The sequence below is a fragment of the Heterodontus francisci genome, chromosome 19 (assembly GCF_036365525.1).
Source record: "Heterodontus francisci isolate sHetFra1 chromosome 19, sHetFra1.hap1, whole genome shotgun sequence".
In the NCBI taxonomy this organism is placed as follows: domain Eukaryota; kingdom Metazoa; phylum Chordata; class Chondrichthyes; order Heterodontiformes; family Heterodontidae; genus Heterodontus; species Heterodontus francisci.
The window spans coordinates 50,285,047-50,310,343 of NC_090389.1; the positions used below are offsets into that span (position 1 = coordinate 50,285,047).

Below are 25,297 nucleotides of genomic sequence, written 5' to 3' on the forward strand. Positions count from 1 at the left end.
CCAAAAAAAAATTCAAGAATACTTTTCCAGCTGTGGGAGAGTCCACTCTAACATTGGTATTCCCCCAGTCGCTCTTCAAAACCCCAATACAAATCCATCAGTGTGACAAGGCTGGCTGTCCCCTTTCTGGTACCTCAGAATAAACTCCAAACTCTCTCCAACTCTCTAATTCCATGTGTCTTGCTTCTTATTAGTTTACCCTCAAGTTTTTTGGCAGCCGCTAAAACTTCACAATCATGAGGACTTCTGCTTCTAGTTCTAGTCCGAGACTGCTCTCCAGCCATCGTTTCATTGTGGAATCTGTTCAGACTATGGCCTCTATTAGCACTTTGATGTCTTTCGGGACAACTGCTAGAAGATCTCCCTCGCACTTTATCGGAGGCTCTTTCTCCAGTAAGTGATCGCTTCCTTACGCGAGAGTCACTGCCAGACCCACTATCAAACCTTGCACTGCACTTTCTTACCCTCCACTCTTTCACCCACTCTGCCAGTTCTTGGCCATCACCTTGAACATTTTACCAATATTTAAACTTGCCTGTAGATTTTCCTGCACGTCCCAAAATTATTGCATCCCTCCATTTATTAGACCCCTCTGAAATATATGTCACCCGAGTACCTACTGGAGGCAATTGGCCTTTGGATGCGATAGCTCTTTCCCGAACATCATGATTGGTCACATTACTATCCAACTCTTGATCTACCATATTCTGTGCCTCAGGACCTTCATCACAAAACACATGAGTATTTGAGGTACAAAGTGCCTCTTTTCCCTCTATCAGCTGCTCAGATTCTGAGATTTTGTAATCAACCCCAATGAGGAATGAACCACAAAGTTTGTTTTCCATACTTGATAACTACTGTCTTTCCATCACAATCGATTACCTTACCAAGGCCCTTCCATTCCCTTGGACCCTCTCTTTTATAATACAGCAAATCTCCTGAACTAAAATTCCGTCTCGGATGGCCTTATACAATACCTCAAAGCTCTGCGAACTTTCTCAGACCTCAGCCTTGAAAGCCCATCTCCCTGCATGTAAAGCATTCAAATGTGTAGAAAAAAATGGAACTAATTGTAGTACCTTCTAGAGCAGGAGGACTGTCGCACAGAAGGCAATTTGGGGTTCTGCCCATAGACCAATTGATAGGGACCATATCCTCCAACCATCTGAAGTGAATTCTTCAGATGAATCGCCCATGCCAGGGCAGTTGTTAACTTGCAGTTTGGCTGGTCAGCCAAGATTTTATGTAACATTTCATCAACCACTGCATGATTCCTTTCACAGAGCCCATTGCTGAAAGAGCTTTTAGCTGCAGTATTCATAACCATAATGTTCATGTTTTCACACATGTCTCTGAACACATCATTGGCAAATTCCCCTCCATTATCAGTCAGAAACTTAGCTGGTGCCCCAAGCCTGGTCCCTATCCATTTCTGCATAGTTTTGTCTGTAATCACACTTTTGTCCTTGTTATTTATTATTGTAGAAAGACTAAATCTAGTTGCTAGGTCTATAAAATGTCGAATGAAAATATTATCGTCTTTGTCCCATACCTTTAAATCCATGGCAGCTACCTTGTTAAAGTCACATGCCAATGGAAGGTTGACAATAGGCTATGATGGTGTCCTCCAATACTTTTTACAAATTTCACACTTTTCACTAGTCTATTATCCTCGTATATTCTTCATCAATCACACCTGCATCTTTTAGTTGGGTTTTTAATCTCTGACAAGAAGGGTGAGTAAATTGTCTGTGTAACTTTAAGACAATTTGCCTTTTATCTCTGATTCTTAACACCTGATGCCATTAACACTTCACTAACATTGACTAGAAATATCAGGTTTTGTTAAGGGGATACAATCACGCCTTGACTGGGTAAACTGCAAATTCACTGGCTTCCCAAAAACAATTGCCTTATCATGCTCCATATCAAGTTTCATCTGTGCCTTTTTCATTGAAGGCTTACTCAACAGTAAAGATATCTCATTAGAGACTACATCAGTACTGAAAGTGGCTTTTTTTTACATGGGATTACTACTCTCTTCAGTGACTTCAATGTGTTGTCATCACTAAACCTAAAGCTGGTAGTAGTTTTATACTCCTTAACCTTGTGTCAATCTTCATTACGGAGTGAATCCAGATAACACTAACCAATCAGTTCCACATACTGTCGACGTGCAAGCACTATCCAATAGAGCACAGTTGAATGAATCCACAACTAACACATTCATCACAGGTCTAGAGCTCCTTGTAACTAGTACAATTCGTTCAGATCCATCAGTATTTTTCTCTTCTGCCTCAGAATTCTCTGTGTCGTGTTTTATTTTAAAGACTCTGCCCTTCCGCTTAGGGCAGTCCATTGCATAATGATACTTTGAGTCACATCTGAAGCACCTATTAACTGTTCTTGAGCATTCCTGGGATTCACTCACCTATGATTGCTGTTCCAATTTTGTCTTCCACTATAATATTCAGACCTTTTAAAGGTGCTTTCATCCTCATTCCTCCTGTCTTTAATTCTTCCATCGTACTTATGCCTGCTTCCAGTATCTGGACTATTTCTAAATCTCGTAAACATTGAGTCCTCCATTCTTTGTGTCACCACAGAGTGCCCTGCTTGTTCTACCAGTACTGCAGGAAATGACTGTTTCCCAGGAATGTTTTTAAGGCCACAGATATTTGATCCAACATGGAGTCTTTGTCCAAGAACCAAACCCCAGTTAGAACCAGGAACTTGTCCATATTCAACACCCTAGCACAATATAGCAATTTAAAAGCTAGCACTGAACCAGAGATCTCAATTGAATTTCCTCAATCTTTTATACAGTCTGTTAAAGTCCATGATATATTCCTCCATTGAATAACCATCTGTTTTCCAAAATCTATCAAAGTCTGACCATGCCTCATAAGCATTCAACAGTCCATCTTTCTTGTAAATTTCATCCAAGAATTCGAACAGAAGATCCAACCCTTCATCAGTATCCAACTGACAAGCATCCAGTTCAGAAAACATTACTTCTGATTTTACTTTTGGTAGGAAGTGAGAACACCAAAGCCATACCTTGTTTCCTCTTTGGTAGAGGTGTAACCTATGTCCACATAGCCACTTCATTCTTCCACTGGTCATATGGTTCAGACTCCAAGAATGCCTGAGGGTAATCTTACCCTGACAATTTACACTTGCTTTCTGTCTTGCTTTCTACCATATTTTACACAATAGCCCTTGATATTTTAGTTTTCTAGCCAAAAACTAAATGTCCTATTTTCCAACCTTTAGCTTTAGACAGCCATCCTCTGCTACCATATTAAATTCCAGAAAGCTTGTTATGGAAGGATAATGCTGGAGTCTATATTTACTCAGTTTCACATTTAATGTGTAGAGTTAAAGGATTACAAACATGCTGCTGCTCAATCTAAAACCTCCGCTAGTCTCAGTGAGTGTCTGCTTATGTGTTCAACTAAGACCCCAATTAATACCCTTCACCTGCATATAATCAAACCATTGACACACAATTAACAGATTAACATAGGGCGGGAATTCCGAGCTTGGGGCCGGGGCAGCTAAAGGCATGCCACCAATGGTGGAGCAATTAAAATTGGGGATGCTCAAGAGTCCGGAATTATATGAGCGCAAATATGACGGAGGGTTGTAGGGCTGGAGGAGATTACCGAGGTAGCGAGAGGCCAGGCCATGGAGGGATTTCCAAACAAGGATGAGAAGGTGTTATTTCGTCTGGAGCCAGTGTAGGTCAAGAAGTACAGTGGTGATGAGCGAACAGCATTTGATGTGACATAGAAAGAATGAATCTTGAATGTATAGAGCACTTTTCACGATCTCAGGATGCCCCAAAGCACTTTATACTTTTTGAAGTGTAGTCACTGTAAGAGACAATACCAACAATCCTGTAAGAGAAACCCTTGTAACTGGCAGGGATGCCAGTAATAGGCAGAGACATAAGAATCACCATTTAATTTCACTAAAGCAGAAAGAAAAAATTCAGATAAACACATTAATTATTTGTACCTGTTATTTGTACCTGTAATTTCAGCACCAAGGACACTAGTAAGATAAATATACAAATATAGCTATAACAGACACCAGTAATACAAAGATCCAAAATCCAGGGTCCCCATTCACCACTGGAAGTGTAGCAGAGTGTGCCTTCTGGCCACCTGTTTGAGAGAATATGACCCTCATCCCATTGATGATCAACTAGTATCGTTATAAAAAAATGTTTCGGATATATCAAGCCTGTCATCTGTGTCATAACAGTTGCGGCATGAGGTCAGTCATTTACATTAAATAATGAAAATCTACAATATTGATGGAAAATGCTGGGTAGACATTATATTGCTCAGCATCTTAAAGAGAAAATAGCTTAATTTTGTTCATTTTGTGTAGAATGTACAGTAACAACAACTTGTATTTATATAGCGTCTTTAATGTAATAAAAAGTCACACGGTGCTTCACAGAGGCATTATAAAACAAAATTTGATACCGAGTCACATAAAGAGATATTGGGACAGATGACCAAGAGCTTGGTCAAAGAGGTATGTTTTATGGAGTGCCTTAAAGGAGGAAAGAGAAGTAGAGAGGTGGAGGTTTAGGGAGGGAATTCCAGAGCTTAGAGCCTTGGCAGCTAAAGGCACAGCCACCAATATTGGAGCAATTCAAATCAGGGATCCTTGAAGAGGCCAGAATTGGAGGAGCACAGATATCTTGACACATCAGTAACAACAGATAGACGGCCACACCACGAATGGATAACTGCATAAATACATCTATAACTGACAATTACAACAGTAATAGACAAATGCACATGTGGAACTGTACAGATAGGTGCATCAGTATTAGACAGATACACAAGTGCAGATGCAACAAAAGATATACCAGTGGAGCTAAATGCACAGGTACAACTGTACAGACAGGAATATCAGTAACCAGTACACAAGTTCAGCTAGAACATTCAGGTACACCAGTAATAGATAAATGCTAGGCTAGTAGTAGTGTAAAGAGCAGAGGGGGGCAAGAGTTCCTAGAGTGTGTTCAGGAGAATTTTCCACAGCAGTATGTTTCCAGTCCAACAAGAAAGGAGTCACTGTTAGACCTGGTTCTTGGGAATGAGGTGGTCTAAGTGGATCAAGTGTCAGTGGTGGAACATTTAGGGGACAGTGATCATTGTAGCATGAGGTTCAGATTAGCTATAGAAAAGGACAAGGAACAATCCAGAATAAATATAATGAACTGGGGAAAGCCAACTTTAATGGGGTAAGAATGGATCTGACCCAGATAAATTGGAATCAAAGGTGGGCAGGCAAACTATAAACTGAACAATGGGCTGCCTTTAAAGAAGAGATAGTTCAGGCACAGTCAAGGTATATTCCCACAAAGGGGAAAGGTAGGGCAGACAAATCCAGGGCTCCCTGGCTGATGAAAGAGATAGAGATTAATGAAGAAGTCAAAGTGTGCTTATGACAGATGTCAGGTGGATAATATAACCGAGAACCAGGCTGAATGAAAAAGGTTCAGAGGGGATGTGAAAAAGAAAATAAGAGAAGCAAAGAAAGAGTGTGAAAAGAAACTGGCAGCTAACATAAAAGGGAATCCAAAAGTCTTCTATAGGCATATTAATAGTAAAAGGGTGGTAAAGGGAAGAGTGGGACTGATTAGTGACCAAAAAGGGCATTTACATATGGAGGCAGGGGGCATATGTAAGGTATTAAATGAATACTTTGCATCAATCTTTACCAAGGAAGACGATTCTGCTCAGGTCATGATGAAAGAAGAGGTAATTCAGACACTTGAAAGGTTTAAAATTGATGAGGAGGAAATATTGGATGGGCTGTCTTTACTTAAAGTTGCTATGGCAGCAGGAGTGGATGAGATGCATCCAAGGACACTGAAGGAAGTCAGAGTGGAAATTGCAGAGGCACTGGCCATAATTATCCAGTTGTCCTTAGACTCAGAGGTGGTGCCAGTGGACCGGAGAATTGCAAATGTTGCAGCCTTGTTCAAAAAAAGGATGTAAAGTGAAGCCCACCAACTATAGGCCAGTCAATTTAATCTCGGTGGTGGGGAATCTTCTAGAAACAATAATTCAGGACAAAATTAATAGTCACTTGGGCAAATGCAGGTTAATTAAGGAAAGCCTGCACAGATTTGTCAAAGGCAAATCGTGTTTAACTAACTTGCTGGAGTTTTTTGATGCGGTAACAGAGAGGGTTGATGAGGTTAATGTTGTTGATGTGGTGTGCATGGACTTCCAAAAAACATTTGATACAGTGATGCAGAACAGACTTATGAGTAAAGTTATAGCTCATGGAATAAAAGGGACCGTAGCAACATGGATACGAAATTGGCTGAATGACAGGAAACAGAGAGTGATGGTTAATGGATGCTTTTTGGGCTGGAGGAAGGTTTGTAGTGGAGTTCCCTAGCGGTCGATGTTAGGACCCTTGCTGTTCCTAATATATATTATTAACTTAGAGCTTGGTGTAAAGGGCACAATTTCAAAATTTGTGGATGGTACAAAACTTGGAAGCATTGTGAGCTATGACGAGGATAGTCCAGAACTTCAAAAGGACATAGACAGATTGGTGGAATGACCAGACAAGTGGCAGAAGAAATTTAATGCAGAGAAGTGTGAAGTGATTCATTTTGATAGAAAGAATGCGGAGAGACAATATAAAATAAAGAGTACAATTCTAAAGGGGGTGGAACAGAGGGACCTGGGTGTATATGTGTATAAATCATTGAAGGTGGCAGGCCAAGTTGAGAGTGTGGTTAATAAAGCATACAGTATCCTAGTCTTTATTAATAGGGGCATAGAGTACAAAAGCAAGGAAGTTATGTTAAACTTGTGTAGAGCACTGGTTCGGCCTCAACTGGAGTATTGCGTCCAGTTCTGAGTGCCACACTTTAGGAAGGATGTGAAGGCCTTAGAGAGAGTGCAGAAAAGATACAGAGAATGGTTCCAGGGACGAGGAACTTCAGTTACATAGATAGATTGAAGAAGTTGGGACTGTTTTCCTTGGAGAAGAGAAGGTTGAGAGGAGATTTGTTAGAGGTATTCAAAATCATGAGGGGTCTGGACAGAGTAGATAGAGAAAAACTGTTCCCATTGGTGCAAGGATCGAGAACAAGAGGGCACAGATTTAAGGTAATTGGCAAAAGAAGTAATGGAGACATGAGGAAAAACTTTTCCATGCAGCGAGTGTTTAGGATCTGAAATGCACTGCCTGAGAGTGTGGTGAAGGCAGGTTCAATCAAGGCATTCAAGAGGGAATTGGATTGTTATCTGTAAAGGAAGAATGTGCAGTGCTACGGGGAGAAGATGCAGGTGTGGCACTAGGTAAATTGTTCCTTTGGAAAGCCACCACAGACATGACAGGCCAAATGGCTTCCTTCTGTGCTGTAACAATTCTGCCATTCTGTGCAGTATAACTCGACATATGGGTGTACCAGTAATAGATACATTGGAAAACGTAACAGATACACCAGTGATGGCTATACAAGAGCACTGTAGTAGACAGATATCCCACTAATAAACAGATACACAAGAGCAACTGTAACAGACAAAGATACCAATGAGTGTGATGGAAACTCCATTTATGCACTTAAATGGGGCATTTGGTAAAGTTACTGTGGAGGAGCAGTTGAAAATTCCGTGCCATTAATTTCACACTTAAGCACAAATGTGCCCAACTGATGAAAATAAAATTAAACCAAATTACCTTAACTGACACATTTCTTTTCATTAACATTTTCCATGGTTGAATGTCACTACATTTTGTAGAAATACTTTCCTTTTTTAATTATTAGTGATGAATACCACCTGTGCTGCTTCTATTGTGTTCATCAGATTTCTATGGTCATGCATACCAATGCAGACCTCATCACACAGCTATTGTATATATCTTAGAATCCAAGAAGGAATTAGATATTCCTCTGTTGTGTCACCTTTAGCCAGATCTGTAGCGATCTGAGTGTTAATAACTTTTTGCCTCCCAGTTTGTTTTCCAGGCAAATTAACTGCAGTTATGTGTTTCCCAATGACTGTAATCCATTTCATAGTTACACTACTCCAGTTAGTGAAATACCATTATTTATCTGTTCTTTTTTAGGTTGTCTTGCATCCTACACCCAATAGTCCAAAATCAGCCGAATTGCACAAAATGGTTGTTTCAAAAAACAGTACCGATCAGGATCTGAAAATTAAATTGGCAGTTCGAATGGACAAACCACAGAATATGAAGCACTGTGGGTAAGTATGCAGCCCATAAATTACAGTACTTAAAATAAGGGATGGGAGGATGTTGGTTTAGACAGCATAATATCACTTAAGACTCATGACATTTGGTTGTCTATATATCATATCTGACCTCTTAAGTCATTTGCAAATATTAAAATCAATTCAGACCATCGACAGCACTTCTGTTCATTCTAAATAAGTGCAGGTAAGGTGTTGCTGCATGTCTCAGTTACAAATGCAGTGACAGATTTCAGCTTTCGTTCTGGTGCTAAATATCAGCATGTAGGAATAATGGTCCAAAATTTAAACTTATTTCTAGGGGTTTTATGCCCCAAATTTCATTTTGGCTCATCCTATATAAACTGGTTCATCATTATTTAACTACTGGCTCATCCTAGCCATACTAAGGACTGAACAGAACGCATAATTTGATCTATTACTGTAAATGACTTTATTTCACTGCTTCTGTGACAACTGTATTATCCATGACTACAATGTGGCATTATAAACCGGAACAATAGCTTGGCTTTGTGATTACTGTAACACAGGATTTGCTGTTAACCTAATCACAGCATAACTTAATTCAGAATGTTAGTGTTAACTGAATTCAGCTTAACTGGAATAACAGTAAAATTCCAGTTGATAGTTGGCAGTGTTAATTGTCTGTAGTGCAACAGGCGGCGCTCATACACAGCCTGTTTTGGGTAGGATTCTCCTCCACAAGTGGTGCTAATGACTCTGAGCTCCCTCCATTTTGCCCTGCACTTACCTGCTTTGTGGAACCTGGTCTTGGCCAAGGTGAATCTTAAGGGCACTTTTGCCCCTTTAACAGGCCAGTTGCCCTTTCTGGTGCTGTAATGGTAGACCTACTGTCCCACTGCCAGGATTTTGCAGCCAATAACAGGAACCCTTATGGGAATCCTGCTGGGAGCCCTGTGCAGAGTGAACCTGGACTATGTTGAAGCAGTGTCAGAGGGTCAGGACGAAGTCCCACCCTGTTGGACTATTGCTGCTGGGAGGGCTGGCAGCAACTTCTTTGATCACATCACAATTTCATTGCAGGAGCCTTATTCTGTTATCTTCTTTCTGGTTTAGTAGTCTTTTTCTTGATTCTAGCTAACATTTGTGAGTATTTATACTTTATACTTAATACTTCTCTTAATTTATATTACTAAATTAACTGTTGGTTAACACAATTCTACATACCACTATAAATGACGACAATTGTTGAATTACTTTTTGCATCATACCTGAACACAATCTAATAACATTCTTTAACAGTACTTTTATCTGCAGTTTTCTTCTGTCTAGAAACAAGGCAAAGACCTTCCACTTAAGTCCATTACCTTATCCAAATTAAAACATTCTGATTCACCATTGCTCATCAAAGTAGGAATTCCTACCATAACTACATAAATACATTTGTCCAACTAGCTGCCTTACAGGTGTATAGAGATCCTGGTCAGATTTTATTCTATGCTATCCTCTCAAGTGATGCTTTATATCCCTGTACCAAAAAGGAAAATCTGTTCGAATATTTAAATGTGCTAAATGGTCAGACTGCTTGTCTGGCATCCAGAACTGGATGAGCAGAAATTTCCTCCAGTTAAATAATAGAGAAGCGAAAAGGTATATGCGCAGCTAATCTTTAGATGCTGTTGTGTTGACAGTATTTCCTCTATTTTGTCACGGTTGATGTACTCAGCTCTGTCATTTAAGCAGCGTTCCACACAGAGTTCTACCGCAACAGTCAGTTGTTGACTGCAGCCATGAAAATGATGCAGTGTTTAATCACCATTCTTTCCAGTGCTTGCAATGACAATCATTTCTATTTCCATCAAAAACACAGGAAAATAGTTCATTTAGAGATTGTGCAGAACTGCTTGCAACAGTCAATTTTTCCAGCTGTTTTTTCATATGACAATTTGATCTGATTGTGTACTGAATATAAAATAGAAGGTCAGGACACATATTTGTCCTCCTTTTATACAATTACTTTTTCTAAGTGTATTGCTAAAAGTAATAAAGAGTTTGGTAAACGAATTATGGCAGCTCTTGGCCACGTGATCCTGTTGAAAGATTGACACTGCAACCAACAGTGTAACTTGGAATGAATATCCCCATTTGTTCAAAGAACATGATTAAAGATGTTTTTTTACATTGTTGATATTTAGCATTTTAACTGACAGGATAGTGTTAGAAATCCAGTTAATATGATGAAAAAGTGTATATAATGTGCAAGGGAACATTCAGTTGATCAAAAGATGGACTCAATGAAGAGCACATGAGCAGAATATAAATGACTACAGGAATAACTGGGTCATTGCAGACATACTTCACTGACAATGATGTGTGTGCAAGTGGGGAGCCAGTTGGAACTTGAGAAATGGCTAGGGACCAGGAGAGGAGTGAGCACCAAGGTTTAGCTGCAGTGTAACTGGACAACTGTAATAAGTGATCACATTGGCAAATTGAGCAAATATATGAAGGGACAATAGTAATTGCTAAGAAATGGTAAAAAGACTTGTGTCTGGAACTACCATATACATCTTATTAACACCGCTGACTATTTGACTAAATTTTAGAGCAGTGTAATATTATCAAGAGAGCAGCATCTAGTGCTAATGTATCAGTTTAGTTATGTGCACAAAATGTCACTTGTATTCTGATTGGCCCCAAAAAGGAAAGGAATTCAAATTTATGTGGGTCATTGTACTAAGTTGGTTTACTTTAACTTGCAGAAAATGTCCCATTAAATTTTAGTATCAGTGGTATTTTTGTGTAATACAAACATATTAGACAGACACATTCACAGGAAAATGGTTGGTTTGCATCCTTCCATCTGTGAAAGGCCTCTTTCACTTCTCTTGGTGCACCTTTGTTGATGGCTGTGAAGGCCAATCCTTGAGAGGCAGGTTCTGCCACAAGTGCTGCACGTGAAGCTGCCAAGTGATGCTGTGAGTTGTTTTTGACGTCGGTGCCTGTTGTCAAGCTCCTGTAGCAACTGGTCATCATGGTAGTCCACATCAGTCCAAGATATTATAATCTTTTAAAACCTTCAAACTGACTACACTTACATTTAACATTGTGTATTTTTATCCCCATTTTGGTTAAATTTTATGCCTGGGATTCCCATGCAGACAAGTAGGGATGCCAGTGATATCTGGGAGCCCATGGTTAAATAATACCTGTTAAAATTTTCAAAACCAGTTGCTGGTCGTAGCTGATCTACACTTTTGAAAAACAACACAATTTTCCACCTATGCACTTTGGACTGTGAGCCTCACCACCCCCACCCCCAAGCGGAGCTGCACTGATCGACTGGCCCCGGCTACCTCATCATACAGAAGGTCCTTGGACATGCGACCGCCCTCCATCCTGCGGATGTGTCCAATCCACCAAAGCCGCCTCTGTTTGATTAGTGCCAACACACCTGGGAGCTCTGCCTTTGAGAGGACTGCCGTATTTGTGATTTTATCCTGCCAGGATATATCCATAATGCGCCGCAAATAGCAAAGACAGCTAGTATTGTGCAATGAAAAAGGGCTAATTAATAATCTTGTTGTAAAGGAGCCTTTAGGAAAGAGTGATCGTAATATGATAGAATGTTACATTAAGTTTGAAAGTGATGTAGTTCAATCAGAAACTTAAATCTAAGCAAAGGAAACTATGAAGGTATGAGGGGTGAATTGGGAAACTACGTTAAAAGGTATGACAGTAGACAGGCAATGGCGAATATTTAAAGAACTAATACATAGTTTACAACAAATATACAGTCCTTTAATGCGCAAAAACCTACCAAGGACAGTGTTCGAACCATGGCCAGCGAAAGAAACCAAGGATTGTATTAGAGCAAAGGAAGAGACGTATAAAGTTGCAAAAAAATGGTAAGCCTGAGGATTGGGAGCATTTCAGAATTCTGCAAAGGGGGACCAAGAAAAAGATTGAGAAAGGGAAAATAGAATATGAAATAAACTAGCGAGACATATAAAAATGGAATGTAAAAGCTTCTGTAGGTATGTAAAAAGGAAAGGATTAGCAAAGCAAAATGTGGGTCCATTACAAGTGGAGTCAGGAGAATTTATAGTGGGAAATGGGGAGATGGCAGACAAACTAAGCAAATACTTCGTGTCTGTCTTCATGGAGGAAAATATGAAAAACCTCCTAGAAATAATGAAAAATCAAGGGACTAGTGTAAACGAGGAACTGCAAGATATTTATATTAGTAAAATAATTGTACCTGAGAAATTAATGGGGATTAAAGCAGATAAATCCCCTGGACCTGATGATCTACATCCCAGAGTGTTGAAAGAGGTGGCTGTAGAGATAGTAGATGCGTTGGTGATCATCTTTCAAAATTCTATAGACTCTAGAATGGTTCCTGCAGATTGGAAGGTGGCAAATGTAATCCCACTATTTAAGAAAGAAGGGAGAGAGAAAACAGGGAACTACAGACCAGTTAGCCTAACATCAATTGTAGGGAAAATGCAAGAATCTATAAAATAAAGGATGTGATAACATAACACTTAGAAAATAGTGGTAGGATTGGGCAAGGTCAACATGGATTTATGAAAGGGAAATCATGTTTAACAAACCTGCTGGTGTTTTTTGAGAATGCAACTGGCAGAATAGATAATGGGAAACTAGTGGATGTGGTATATTTAGATTTTCAGAAAACTTTTGATAAGGTACCACACAAGAGGTTAGTAAACAAAACTAGAGCACATGGGATTGGAGGGAATATTCTGGTTAATGGACAGAAAACAGTGAGTAGAAATAAATGGGTCATTTTTGGATTGACAGGCTCTGATTCGTAGGGTGCCGCAAGGATCAGTACTTTATATCAATGATTTGGATGTGGAGATTAAATGTAATATTTCCAAGTTTGCAGATGACACAAAACTAGATGGAAGGGTGAGTTGTGAGGAGGATGCGAAGTCACTTCAAGAAGATTTGGAGAGGCTAAGCGAGTGGGCAACAATTTGGTAGTGGAGAAATGTGATGGGTTATCCACTTTGGTAGGAAAAACAGAGTATTTCTTAAATGGTGAGAGGCTGGAAAGTGTTGCATTTCACAGGGACTTGGGTGTCCTTGTTCATGAGTCACTGAAAGCTAACATGCAGGTACAACAAGCAATGAAGAAGGCAAATGGTATGTTGGCCTTCATTACAAGTGGATTTGAATATAGGAGTAAAGATGTCTTATTGCAATTATATAGAGCCTCGGTGAGACTGCAGCTGGAGCATCGTATGCAGTTTTGGGCTCCTTACCTAAGGAAAGTGTCATTCAAGGCCCCCACCTGCTAAGAATGAGGCATATTAATTTTGTCATGAACATTGATTTTAAACTGTTACTAGCATGAAGAAGACTTGTTAAACAGATCAGCTGTGGCTGGAAAATAAATTTGCATATTAACAGACAGTGTTTGGAAGGACAAAGCGGCCATTCCCTGACATTCAACCCACAATGGACTTTTGATCACCAGACATTGAAGGTGGAGGAGCTCGCATTCCAGGTTGACTGCTAAGATGGCCGAATATACAAACGGACATGGTCAAACCAGCTAGTCACACTACTAACCTGCTGGGCAACTAGAGTTTTTTGAATTTATACGAACAGTTTAGGCAGAAAGCTGTTTGCTCCTGGACTGAGAAAATCTCTCTCCTGTCTGCTCCCATCTCTTTCTCACAAGCCTCTGAATCCACTGAAGACACATGAACCCCAAGTGAGAAAAGTCTCTTACTGCGAACAAGGTTTAAGAAAAATACTGGGCCCCAACGAAAAGCAAGATCTACTTACAAGCAAGCACTCTACAGTGAGCTCGAAGAACCATAACAACAACTCTTCAGATATTGCCTCAAACCTTTCCATTTTATTTTTCTTCTGCTCTTTTCTGTCCCTATTTGCATGTGTGTATCGCGTACGCATGCTAGCATGGGCGTGTCGTGTATCTGTAGGTGTTAACCAAATTAGAGTTTAAGTTGAATAAATTTCAACTTTTCTTCTTTAAACTTAAGAAAGCCTGTTTGTGCTGGCTTCTTTGTCTTATAATTGGAAAGCGGTGAACAAGGATTTACCAAGGGGGAGCTTAAAACACGATGTGTTTAAAATTAAACCCTGTTATGGTAAAACCAGGTGAAGGCTGAGAGGGACCCCCTAGACACCTTCCTCACCTGGTCGTGACAAAAGATATACTTGCCATAGAGGGAGTGCAATGAAGGTTCACCAAACTAATTCTTGGGATGGAGGGATTGTCCTACAGGAAAAATTAAATACATTGGGTCTTGATTTTCTGATCACATTCAAATATGCAAAAATCTCACAGGGCTTGACTGGGTTGATGCAGGAAGGTGTTTCCCCTGGCTGGGCAGTCCAGAACCAGGGGACACACTCTCAGGATAAGAGGCGGCCCATTTAGGACTGAGATGAGGAGGAATATCTTCACTCAGTGTGTAGTGAATCTTTGGAACTCATTGCCCTAAAGGGCAGTGGAGGCTCAGTTGTTGAGTGTGTTCAAGACTGAGATCGATAGATTTCTACATATTAAAAACATCAAGGGATATGGGGATCATGCAGGAAAATGGTGTTGAAATAGAAGATCAGCCATGATCTCATTGAATGGTGGAGCGAGCTCAAAGGGCTGAATGGCCTGCTCCTGCTCCTATTTCTTATGTTCTTATGTAAGATGGAAATTATTGAGCTTCTTTTCCTGGTAGCTGTAAATCGCCCATGTATCACAGCCATACAGCAAGGTGCTGAGAACACAGGCCTTACAAACCATCAGCTTGGTCCTAAGGATCATATTGGTGTTATTCCATGTGCGTTTCACAAGTTGGCCAAAGGTAGTAGCTGCTTTTCCTACGCATGTATCGAGCTCTGCATCAAGGGATGGAGTGTCTCTCACCATGGACCCAAGGTCCAGAATTTGCCAACCACTTCCAGTGGGTTGTTATTTAGTGTGATTAGTGAGATGGAACACCTGGTCCCATGAACACGGTTTTCTTGATACCTTTATTAGCCTTATACACAATTTTACGATTTTCATTGCTCTGTACCTTGCATATGAGGTATGAACTAAACCTTAGGCCAGCTTAGAGTCATAGAGCCATTTATGGCACAGAAAGAGGCCATTCGGCCCATCGAGTCCATGCTGACTCTCCACGGAGCTATTCAGTCGATCTTACTCCCCCGCTTAATCCCCTTAGCACTGTAAGTCTATTTCATTCAAGTGGCCATCTAATTTCCATTTGAAATCATTGATTGTCTCCGCTTCCAACAACCCTTGTGGGCAGCAGGTTCCAGCAGCTGCTGGGTAAAAAAAGTTCTTCCTCATATTCCTCCTGCATCTCATGCCTAAAACCCCCAATCTATGTCACCTTGTCCTTCTACCATTAGTTAATGGGAACAGTTTTTCCTTGTCTAACAGATCTAAGCCTGTCATAATGGCATACATTTCTATCAAATCTCCCCTCAGTCACCTTTGTTCTAGGAAGAACAAACCCCAGCTTTTCCAACCTAACCTTGTAACTAAAATCCTCCATCCCTGGAATCATTCTAGTAAATCTCCTCTGCACCCTCTCAAGGACCCTCACATCCTTCCTAAACTGTGGTGACCAGAACTGGTCGCAGTACTCAAGTTGGGGCCGAACCAGAGCTTTATAAAGGTTCAGCATAACTTCCCTGCTTTTGTACTCAATGCCTCTATTTATGAAGCCCAAGATGCCAAAATGCATCACCTTACACTTGTCAGTATTAAATTCCATCTGCCACGCATCTGCCCATTCTACTAGCCTATCTATGTCCTGTTGCAGATGGTTCATGTCACTTCAGCACTTGACCTTTCCATTGCATTATTGGTCCTTAGTGTTTTGCAAAACAGCACCACAAGTGCAGTGGTTCAGTGCTTTCTTTGGTTATGCTTAGCTTTTGACAGTTCACAGGAAACTCTCTAATGTTATGCAGAGAACACGAGAGGTGGTTAAAAAAAACTAATCAAAAATTGACTCCCCTGGCAATGAATTTATATATGGCATTTTGGTAGTTCCAGTAACAAGGCATTTGAGCCTCAGTGACAGAGACAGATCCTTGTACTGCCAATCAATTTTCTCAACTGACAGTGTTTTGCTTGTTAGAAATGCTTCAGGATGGACTACTGGCTAGAATTGTGGAAGGACTGCATTATCTGACTCAAAAGAAAATAAATGATGGAAAGCAGACTTCAGGGAGAAATGAGAGGAAGCGAGAAGGAAAATATTCAGAAGAGAAAAATAGCTTGAAATTTGGAATATAGGCCAGAATTTCATGTCACCCTGCAAGCGGACTGGTGGTGGGGGGGGGGGGGGGGGGCGGCGGTGGGTGGTGGTGCGGGGGATCAGGGGGTAGGTGTGTAAAATCTAATGGGGGAGGGGGGGTTCCGTTTCCATCACACTTCTGTCATTTCACCAGAAGCGGGGGAGGTTGAAAATGGCCCACCTACGCCAGGCCAATTGAGGCCCTTGTGACAGAAATCACAGCTGCGAAATGGAAGCATATTAATTTTGTCATATGGGACACTACTTGAACTTTTTTTACTGGACATTGCACATAACTTGTTTTTTAAAAAAAACAAGAGCTGAACAGCTGAAAACATGGTTGCACATTTGCATTCTGAGAGACAGTTGAATAGAGAGACAATGGGAGTGCGCATTGACACAAGTAACCAGATTGGTCTAGGCAATAGTGATAATCAACCTTCTTTGTCTAAGAGCCAGAACTCCAACCCCCACCGAGTGTGTCTGGAAAGCTTTGAAATCAACAACCCTCCCAGAAGCTGCTGTTTCACACAAGGAAAGGGTGACATGACCTACCTGCTGGGCAGACTGGGGTCTTTTTGAATTGTGCCACCCAGAAAGGACAGACTGAAATTTGAACAGAAAGGAGAAGGGAAGTCTCCCTCCCTCTCTCTCTCCAGCAAAGTCCCAGGAAACCCACGGTGGCAGTTTCTATGCTTCAAGATGACAGACAAGAATATCTTTGGCCTTCTGGTACCGGAGAAGCAAGCTTGAAATTGTGCACCGGGCCCCAGCGAGAACTCCAAGATCTTAACTTCAATTGAGGACATTGTCACCCAGTAACTAAATTCCATTTATTATAAACTCTACTTCAACCCCCCACCCCCCCCACCCCACAATTCTTTCTCCCCCTCTGTATCTATTTGTATGCGCGTTTATCTTGTATGCATGTTAGCGTGGTTGTGTCGCGTATTTTAGTCATTTTAACCGGGTTAGAATGGTAAGGCTAATTAACTTACATCTTTCTTGTTTAAACCTAAGAAAACCTGTCTGATTGGTTCATTTGCAGTTACAATTAGAAAGCAGTGAGCAAAGACTCACTGAGGTGGTAGCTAAAATCATTGCATTTTAAAAGATAAACCCTGTTACGGCCAAACTACGAAAGGGGCAAGAAGGGAGCCTGCAACCCCTTCCTCACCCGGTCATAACTGACGGTGATGCACCAAAGAAGCCTGAGGATTGCGGCCTAGAGCACTTACCTTCCGGGAGAGCAGCGGAGAGGAGCGGACCTATGGGAAGAACACGGAACAGGGAGCTGATAAATAGAGCCCGAGGATCATGGCCTTGAGCACGTACCTTCCGGGAGAGCAGTGGAGAGGAGTCCAAGCGTGCCAGAGTGAACAGTGACATCGCAGGAAAGCTGCAAGGTGATTGGTTGGTGAGTAACTGCTGTTAGGGAGTATCAGTAAATAGCAGGGTTTGTAACTAAAGTAAAGAGAAAGGTAAGGACTACAGTTTTTTATGTAGTAAGTAGTGCTTTTAAGGGAATCAAGTTCCCTAGTGTAAATAATCTCTAATTTTTGAGTAATTTAAGGGAGTAAATTAAGGGTAAGTCATGGCAGTGCAGCTCGGCAGTGTGGAGTGCTCCTACTGTGCAATGTGGGAAGTCAGGGACACTTCCAGTGTCCAGGGTGAACACATGTGCAGGTGGTGTCTCCAGCTGCAGTTACTCGAAATCCGCGTTTCGGATCTGAAGCAGCAGAGTTGAGATCATCGTGGATAGCACGTAGAGGGAGATGGTCACACCACAGATAAAGACTGCTCGGGCAGAAAGGGACTGGGTGACCGCCAGGCAGAGTAGAAGAACTGGGCAGGTAGTACAGGAGTCCCCTGGGTCCATCTCCCTCTCTAACAGATTTTCCGCTTTGGATACTGTTGGGGGAGATAGCTTCTCAGGGGAGTGCAGCAAGAGCCAAGTCTGTGACACCATGGGTGGCTCAGCTGCACAGGAGGGGAAGAAAAAGAGTGGGAGAGCTGTAGTGATAGGGTATTCTATCCTAAGGGATACAGATAGGCGTTTCAGTGGCCGCAAACATGACTCCAGGATGGTATGTTGCCTCCCTGGTGCTACGGTCAAGGATGTCACGGATCGGCTGCAGGACATTCTGAAGGGGGGGCGGTGAACAGTCAGAAGTCATGGTTCACATTGGTATCAACGACATAGGTAGAAAGATGGATGACAAGAATTTAGGGAGCTAGGTAGCAGATTAAAAAGCAGGACCTCGAAGGTTGTAATCTCTGGATTACTCCCGGTGCCACGTGCTAGTGAGTATAGGAATAGGAGCATAGAGCAGATGAATGAGTGGCTGAAGAGATGGTGCAGGAGGGAGGGCTTTAGTTTCCTGGATCACTGGGTCTGTTTCTGGTGAAGGTGGGATCTGTACAAGTTGGACGGGTTGCACCTGAACTGGAACGGGACCAGCATCCTTGCAGGGAGGTTTGCTAGTGCTGTTGGTGGTGGGTGGGGGGGGTATAACTAATTTGGCAGAGGGATGGGATACAGAGTGGAGGTACAGTAGGGGTGATGCACAGCCAAATATAGAACAGAAACTAAGTCAGTCTGGAAGCAGAGCAAATATAGACCTGTTCAGGCACAAGTGGATAATGCAAGGCAATCTGTGTGTGGAGCCGGAGGACATAGGTGAGGCTTTAAATGATTACTTTTCATCTGTGTTCACTATCGAGAAGGCTGATGTAGGTGTAGAGATCAGGGAGGGGGATTGTGATATACTTGAACAAATTAGCATTGAAAGGGAGGGGGTATTTGTGGTTTTAGCAGGCCTAAAAGTGGATAAATCCTCAGGCCCAGATGAGATGTATCCCAGGCTGCGATGTGAGGCAAGGGAGGAGATTGCAGGGGCTCTGACACAAATTTTCAAATCCTCTCTGGCCACAGGAGAAGTGCCAGAGGATTGGACGACAGTGAATGTGATACCATTATACAAGAAGGGCAGTAGGGATAAACCAAGTAATTACAGGCCAGTGAGTCTAACATCAATGGTAGGGAAACTGAGGGACAGGATTAATTTCCAATTGGAGAGGCAGGGATTAATCAGGGATAGTCAGCATGGCTTTGTCAGGGGGAGATCATGTCTAACAAATTTGATTGAATTTTTCGAGGAGGTGACTAGGTGTGTAGATGAGGGTAAAGCAGTTGATGCAGTCTATATGGACTTCACTAAGGCTTTTGATAAGGTCCTGCATGGGAGATTGGTCAAGAAGGTAAGAGCCCATGGGATCCAGGGCAATTTGACAAATTGGATCCAAAATTGGCTTAGTGGCAGGACGCAGAGGGTTATGGTCAAGGGTTGTTTTTGCGAGTGGAAGTCTGTGACCAGTGGTGTACTGCAGGGATCAGTGCTGGGACCCTTGCTGTTTGTAGTGTACATTAATGATTTAGACATGAATATAGGAGATATGATCAGTAAGATCGCAGATGACACGAAAATTGGTGATGTCGTAAATAGTGAGGAGGAAAGCCTTAGATTACAGGACGATACAGATGGGCTGGTAAGATGGGCGGAGCTGTGGCAAATGGAATTTAATCCTGAGAAGTGTGAGGTGATGCATTTTGGGAGGACTAACAAGGCCAGGGAATATACAATGGGTGGTAGGACCCTAGGAGGTACAGAGGGTCAGAGGGACCTTGGTGTACTTGTCCATAGATCACTGAAGGCAGCAGCACAGGTAGATAAGGTGGTTAGGAAGACATATGGGATACTTGCTTTTATTAGGTGTAGAATATTCAGAGGTTATGATGGAGCTGTATAAAACGCCAGTTAGGCCACAGCTGGAGTACTGTGTACAGTTCTGGGCACCACACTATAGGAAGGATATGATTGCACTGGAGAGATGCAGAGGAGATTCACCAGGATGTTGCCTGGGCTGGAGCATTTCAGCTATGAAGAGAGACTGGATAGGCTAGGGTTGTTTTCCTTAGAGCAAAGAACCAGGGCCCACCTGATTTTTTCCGGTGAGGCCCGAAACCCCAGTCACTTTTCGGTGCCGGAGTCCATGGTCCACTTCTGGATGGGTGCAGTCCAAGCAATGGCAGTGCTCTAACTGAGGAGCTGCCAGCCCTCTGATTGGCCGGCAGCTCCTGGAGGCGGGACTTCCTCCTTCAGAGGGGCAGAAGTCACGCCTGGGGCCAATTAAGTGCTTGGGCCATGCAAAATCATGGCTTCCAGGCCTGGCGGGGGCTGACTCGCCCCCAACTTTTTAGCTGGTGGGCGGGGCCTCCGCCACCATGTAAAATTCTTGCCATAGAATATTGAAACTGTAACTGTTCTGGCAAGTTTAGAGTTAACACCAAGGAATTTTTAAAAATAACAGTCTTCCGCTGTTCTGACAAACGTCAGACTGCAGCACTTACACTTTTGCTAGTGGAGATTAATAGCCTCTGAAATTGCAAATGCAAATTGTCACCAGTACATGTTCCCCCTGCTCCAAAGTCTAGTTCAACTGGTGCCAGCATTGCTATACTACAGACACAGTCAAGGTCATTTCACTGGGACAAGCACAGAGACAAATCCTCTCAGACACATTGAATGATTCCTTACATGACATCGCCTAAATCTTGTCCACAAAATACCCTCTGACATTCTTCCCAGACTACTTGACTTGTAACACAATACATGCATGTATATTTATTACTGGCTTGTACTGGCAAGGTCGTTTCATAATGGCACCATTAGAAGCACAGTTTACCATAGATACAGCACCTTGTCCACTAATTCTGTACACGACTAGATGTTAGGTGGAAGAGACCCAGCGTCGAGACAAAAACTGGTGATTTATTTGCCTTTCAACTGCAATTTAATTCAAGTTTTCTTTTGTTTCATATCTATTACAGGCAAAGTGACGTTAAGCAAAAACAGATTAATGCCCTTTAGAATGGAGACTTAACTGACTGTATACTGACAAGTTTGCAAATAGCTGGCAATTAGCAAAAATGGATGCATCACCCTAGAAAATATGCAAAGATTAGAAGTGGTGTTTGGTTTTTGAAAATGCAGATTACCATTGTAGACTTGTGCTTTCGGCAGTGAAATAGGAATCAACAATGGTTCTTTGGGAAAAAAATTGCCTGAATATAATCAAACAAGCACCAATGATTAAGGCATGGTTTATATCTCCTTGGGTCAAGAGAAGAAGGAGAAGCCGCAATGATTCACTGTATTGGGAAACAATCCAGAACCAAGAGAAATCCTTAAATTACCAATAATTTGCATCAACAATATGTTCATGCATATGGAATACAATTAATTAGTCCAATATTGACAGACCAAAATTATTAGTGAATTAAACTAAATAATCAGAAATTACATTAAATTAAACTCTTCCCTTCAGTCCTGATTACCTGCAGCAATCAAGAGCATTTTGCATGGAATTTGTGCTATAAATCAATAGTTTCAATTTATTTTTGTTATAAAAGTTGAATGTAAATTAATGTTTTGGAAGTGCTTCATAAATTGCCTCTATCAATTTTAAAAGGAAACAATATTTTGTTTGGTAGTGCAGAACTTGAGTATTGCTGAAAATAGAGACATGTGGTTGAAGCTTTTCCTTTTGCACTCATCAGGACAATCCGCAAGAATACCAATGTAAGTGAAAACAACTACTAAGGCCATCAATTTCAGCCCTGAAAAGTGCCCAGTCTACCTCAGATTACCCTGGAAGGGTAATGTATCCCAAAATTTTGAGCAACAGCTGAAGCTAGCTGTTTCACCCTGCAATTATGCAGTAGCAACACGTGTGGTGTTTGCCACTAACAGGATGCTGCCATCAAGCCAAAAAGACATCCTGCCTATCACACAAATGAGCAATGTGATATATTAGATTAGATTAGAGATACAGCACTGAAACAGGCCCTTCGGCCCACCGAGTCTGTGCCGAACATCAACCACCTATTTATACTAATCCTACATTCCTACCAAACATCCCCACCTGTCCCTATATTTCCCTACCACCTACCTACACTAGTGACAATTTATAATGGCCAATTTACCTATCAACCTGCAAGTCTTTTGGCTTGTGGGAGGAAACCGGAGCACCCGGAGAAAACCCACGCAGACACAGGGAGAACTTGCAAACTCCACACAGGCAGTACCCGGAATCGAACCCGGGTCCCTGGAGCTGCGAGGCTGCAGTGCTAACCACTGCGCCACTGTGCCGCCCTATATGAATTTCAATGCCAGTGTAATGCTAGGTATATAGGCCGTACGTCCGAAAGACCGGCGAATCGTATCAAACAACATGTCCCTTCCGCTATTCGCAACAGGAAAGGTACTGTCCGTATCCAACCAGCCCATGCTTGCAAAACTCAAAACACAGTGTCCAACGCTAGATGTGATTGCGCGATTGAACAACATTTGCTAAAGAATCCTCAGTATGCAGAGAATTATGCTGACAACCAATTTAAGATTGTCAGTAGGGCTCGCAGTACGGCGCATTTGCGTGCACTGGAAGCTACATATATTAGGGCCCTGTTCTTTCCACACAGAAAGAAGATGTGCAAACATTGCACCTGTTTGCTAAACAAAATAAGTGACAGCCATTCGCTGGTTCATTCCTTAGGGCAATGCCTTGACCAATCAGAGTCAAGCTGTCTGGTTTAAATTTCAAACAAAGCTTGGCAGTTAACTGTCAGTCATTGTAAACTGGTGCATTCTCCATCGCAACGCCTCTACCAATCAGAGTTCACTTGCCAACCAATCAGCACTCTCCTCATACATTATAAAGTTGTTTTCCCTTATATTGGTATTCTTTCAGATTGTCTTGATGAGGGCAAGATGAAAAGCTTCGACAGCATGTCTACTTTCAGCAATACTCAATATTTTGTTTGTTAATATATATCCTTAAATCATGCCATTTACAAAAGAACAAGGATCTTTTCAATGTGTAAATATATGCCAAATTCAAAATGGCCTGAGAGTGAGAACATTCAGGAACCAACATTCATAGATTTGCAGGATATCTAAGCTCATTTTAGTGTTAACATTTTTACAGAAGACAATTTTACCTGATGCTGTACCACACACTTCCAATCCCATAACTGAATGGAAAAATTTGATGCAGCAAGCTAGATACAGTTTGTGTTTAATGATCAATGCTGCGGAGAGCTTCCTTCAAGAAAACTGTTTCAATCCACCTTATTGCTTACATTGAGGCTTTGATACAATGTGAGTGGTGGGTCAGTCCTAGTGCAACAGTAAGGATGATACTCAAGCCCATCATGTTACTCCTCTTCCAATGTGATGACAAGGTAATGATTTTTCCTGGTGATTAAGTATTGATATAAGAGTGCATAAACAGCTAGAATGGGTTGTCAGGAAGGCTGTTTGTGACCAGGACATTGAATGCACTTAAGAAACAACTGAATACAGTAATGGGAGGATGGTAGATTACATTTTTTTGGAAGGATGAGATGAAAGGGACTGAAGTCTTTTTTGTTTTTTTGCATTAGGGTTTGGAAATGTGTTTACAGGTGGCAAGCTATAGCATTGTGATATTTTGTAGTTAATTGATGGAACTTATTATCATGGGAACCCAAATGTCAAAGTTCTCTGCACTCATCTAATTCCTGGCCTCCTGAGCATCCCCAATTTTAATTGCTGCACTATTGGAGACTGCCTTCAGCTGCCTAAACCCTAAGCTCTGGAATTCCCTCCCTAAACCCCTCTCCCTCTCTTTCCTCCTTTAAAACACTCCTTAAAACCTACCTCTTTGACCAAGTTTTTGGCCATCTGCCTTCTTATTGCCTTATGTGGCTCAGTGTTGAAGTTTGCTTTATAATGCTCCTGTGAAGCACCTTGGGATACATGAGGATACCACGACATACATTTAATGGAAAATAATGAAAGATTGTTGTTTCACTGCATATTTCTAACAAATTATCACGTGTAATTTTAAGCATTCTCTGTGAATAAAATTATCTGTGAAAATCCAAGTATTTTATGAGAAGACTATTAATATCAGTTTATACACCATTTGCACTGACCTATATTAGTTGCCTGTTGTCTTCGTCTTCAAATCTCCGCATGGTTTATAACCCCTCCTTGCTCTGTGATTCTGATCTTCTGTGCATCTTCCCTTCCATCTCCACACGACTGGTGGTGAAGCCTTCCTATTCTCTGGAACTCCCTCTGTAGCCCCTTTGCCTCTCTGCTACACCTTTAGAAACCTTCTCAAGGCTGTCTTTTTGCCCAAGCATTTTGTCTCCGAACCCTCACAACATGGCTCAGCATTTACTCCTTTATTCTGTGCTTCTATTTTGTTTTACTTTTCCCTTATGTAAAGCACTTTAGAATGTTTTCTGCATTAAAAGCATTATATAAATGCAAATTGTTAGCTTTAGAAAATAATTGCCTGAATCCCAGACTTGTGAAGCAAGACTGTTTGCTCTATTAGATGTTTTAATCTAGCATCACCTCCCACTATAATAGTTAACAATCTGGGTGAAGTTACTGGCAATGCCGATGTGTAAATTTAAGGCAAAGCCATTTATCACACTTATACAGAATTATTTTTGTACTGCTGGATTTGTAATTTGATTTTAGCAGAACATGGAAAAGTTTGCTCTCTGCACTGCTACAACAAGAACAGCTTATGCTTATATAGCAACTTTAATGTGGGAAAACATCACAAAGTGCCTCACATAGGGCAGATTGGTCAGTGAACAGTGGTTGGGAAAAGATTAGAGCTGACCATCAAAGA

General features: G+C 41.5%; 1 protein-coding gene across 5 annotated transcripts in view; it reads left to right on the top strand.

Annotated features, from left to right (window-relative positions):
• cadpsa (Ca2+-dependent activator protein for secretion a) overlaps nt 1–25,297 on the top strand; it is a 593,453-nt gene that overhangs the window by 295,566 nt on the left and 272,590 nt on the right. For all 5 annotated transcript variants that reach the window (XM_068051590.1, XM_068051591.1, XM_068051593.1 and 2 more), the window contains exon 8: nt 8,125–8,264. In XM_068051590.1, the coding sequence (XP_067907691.1) occupies nt 8,125–8,264 (140 nt within the window). The remainder of the gene's footprint in view (nt 1–8,124; nt 8,265–25,297) is intronic.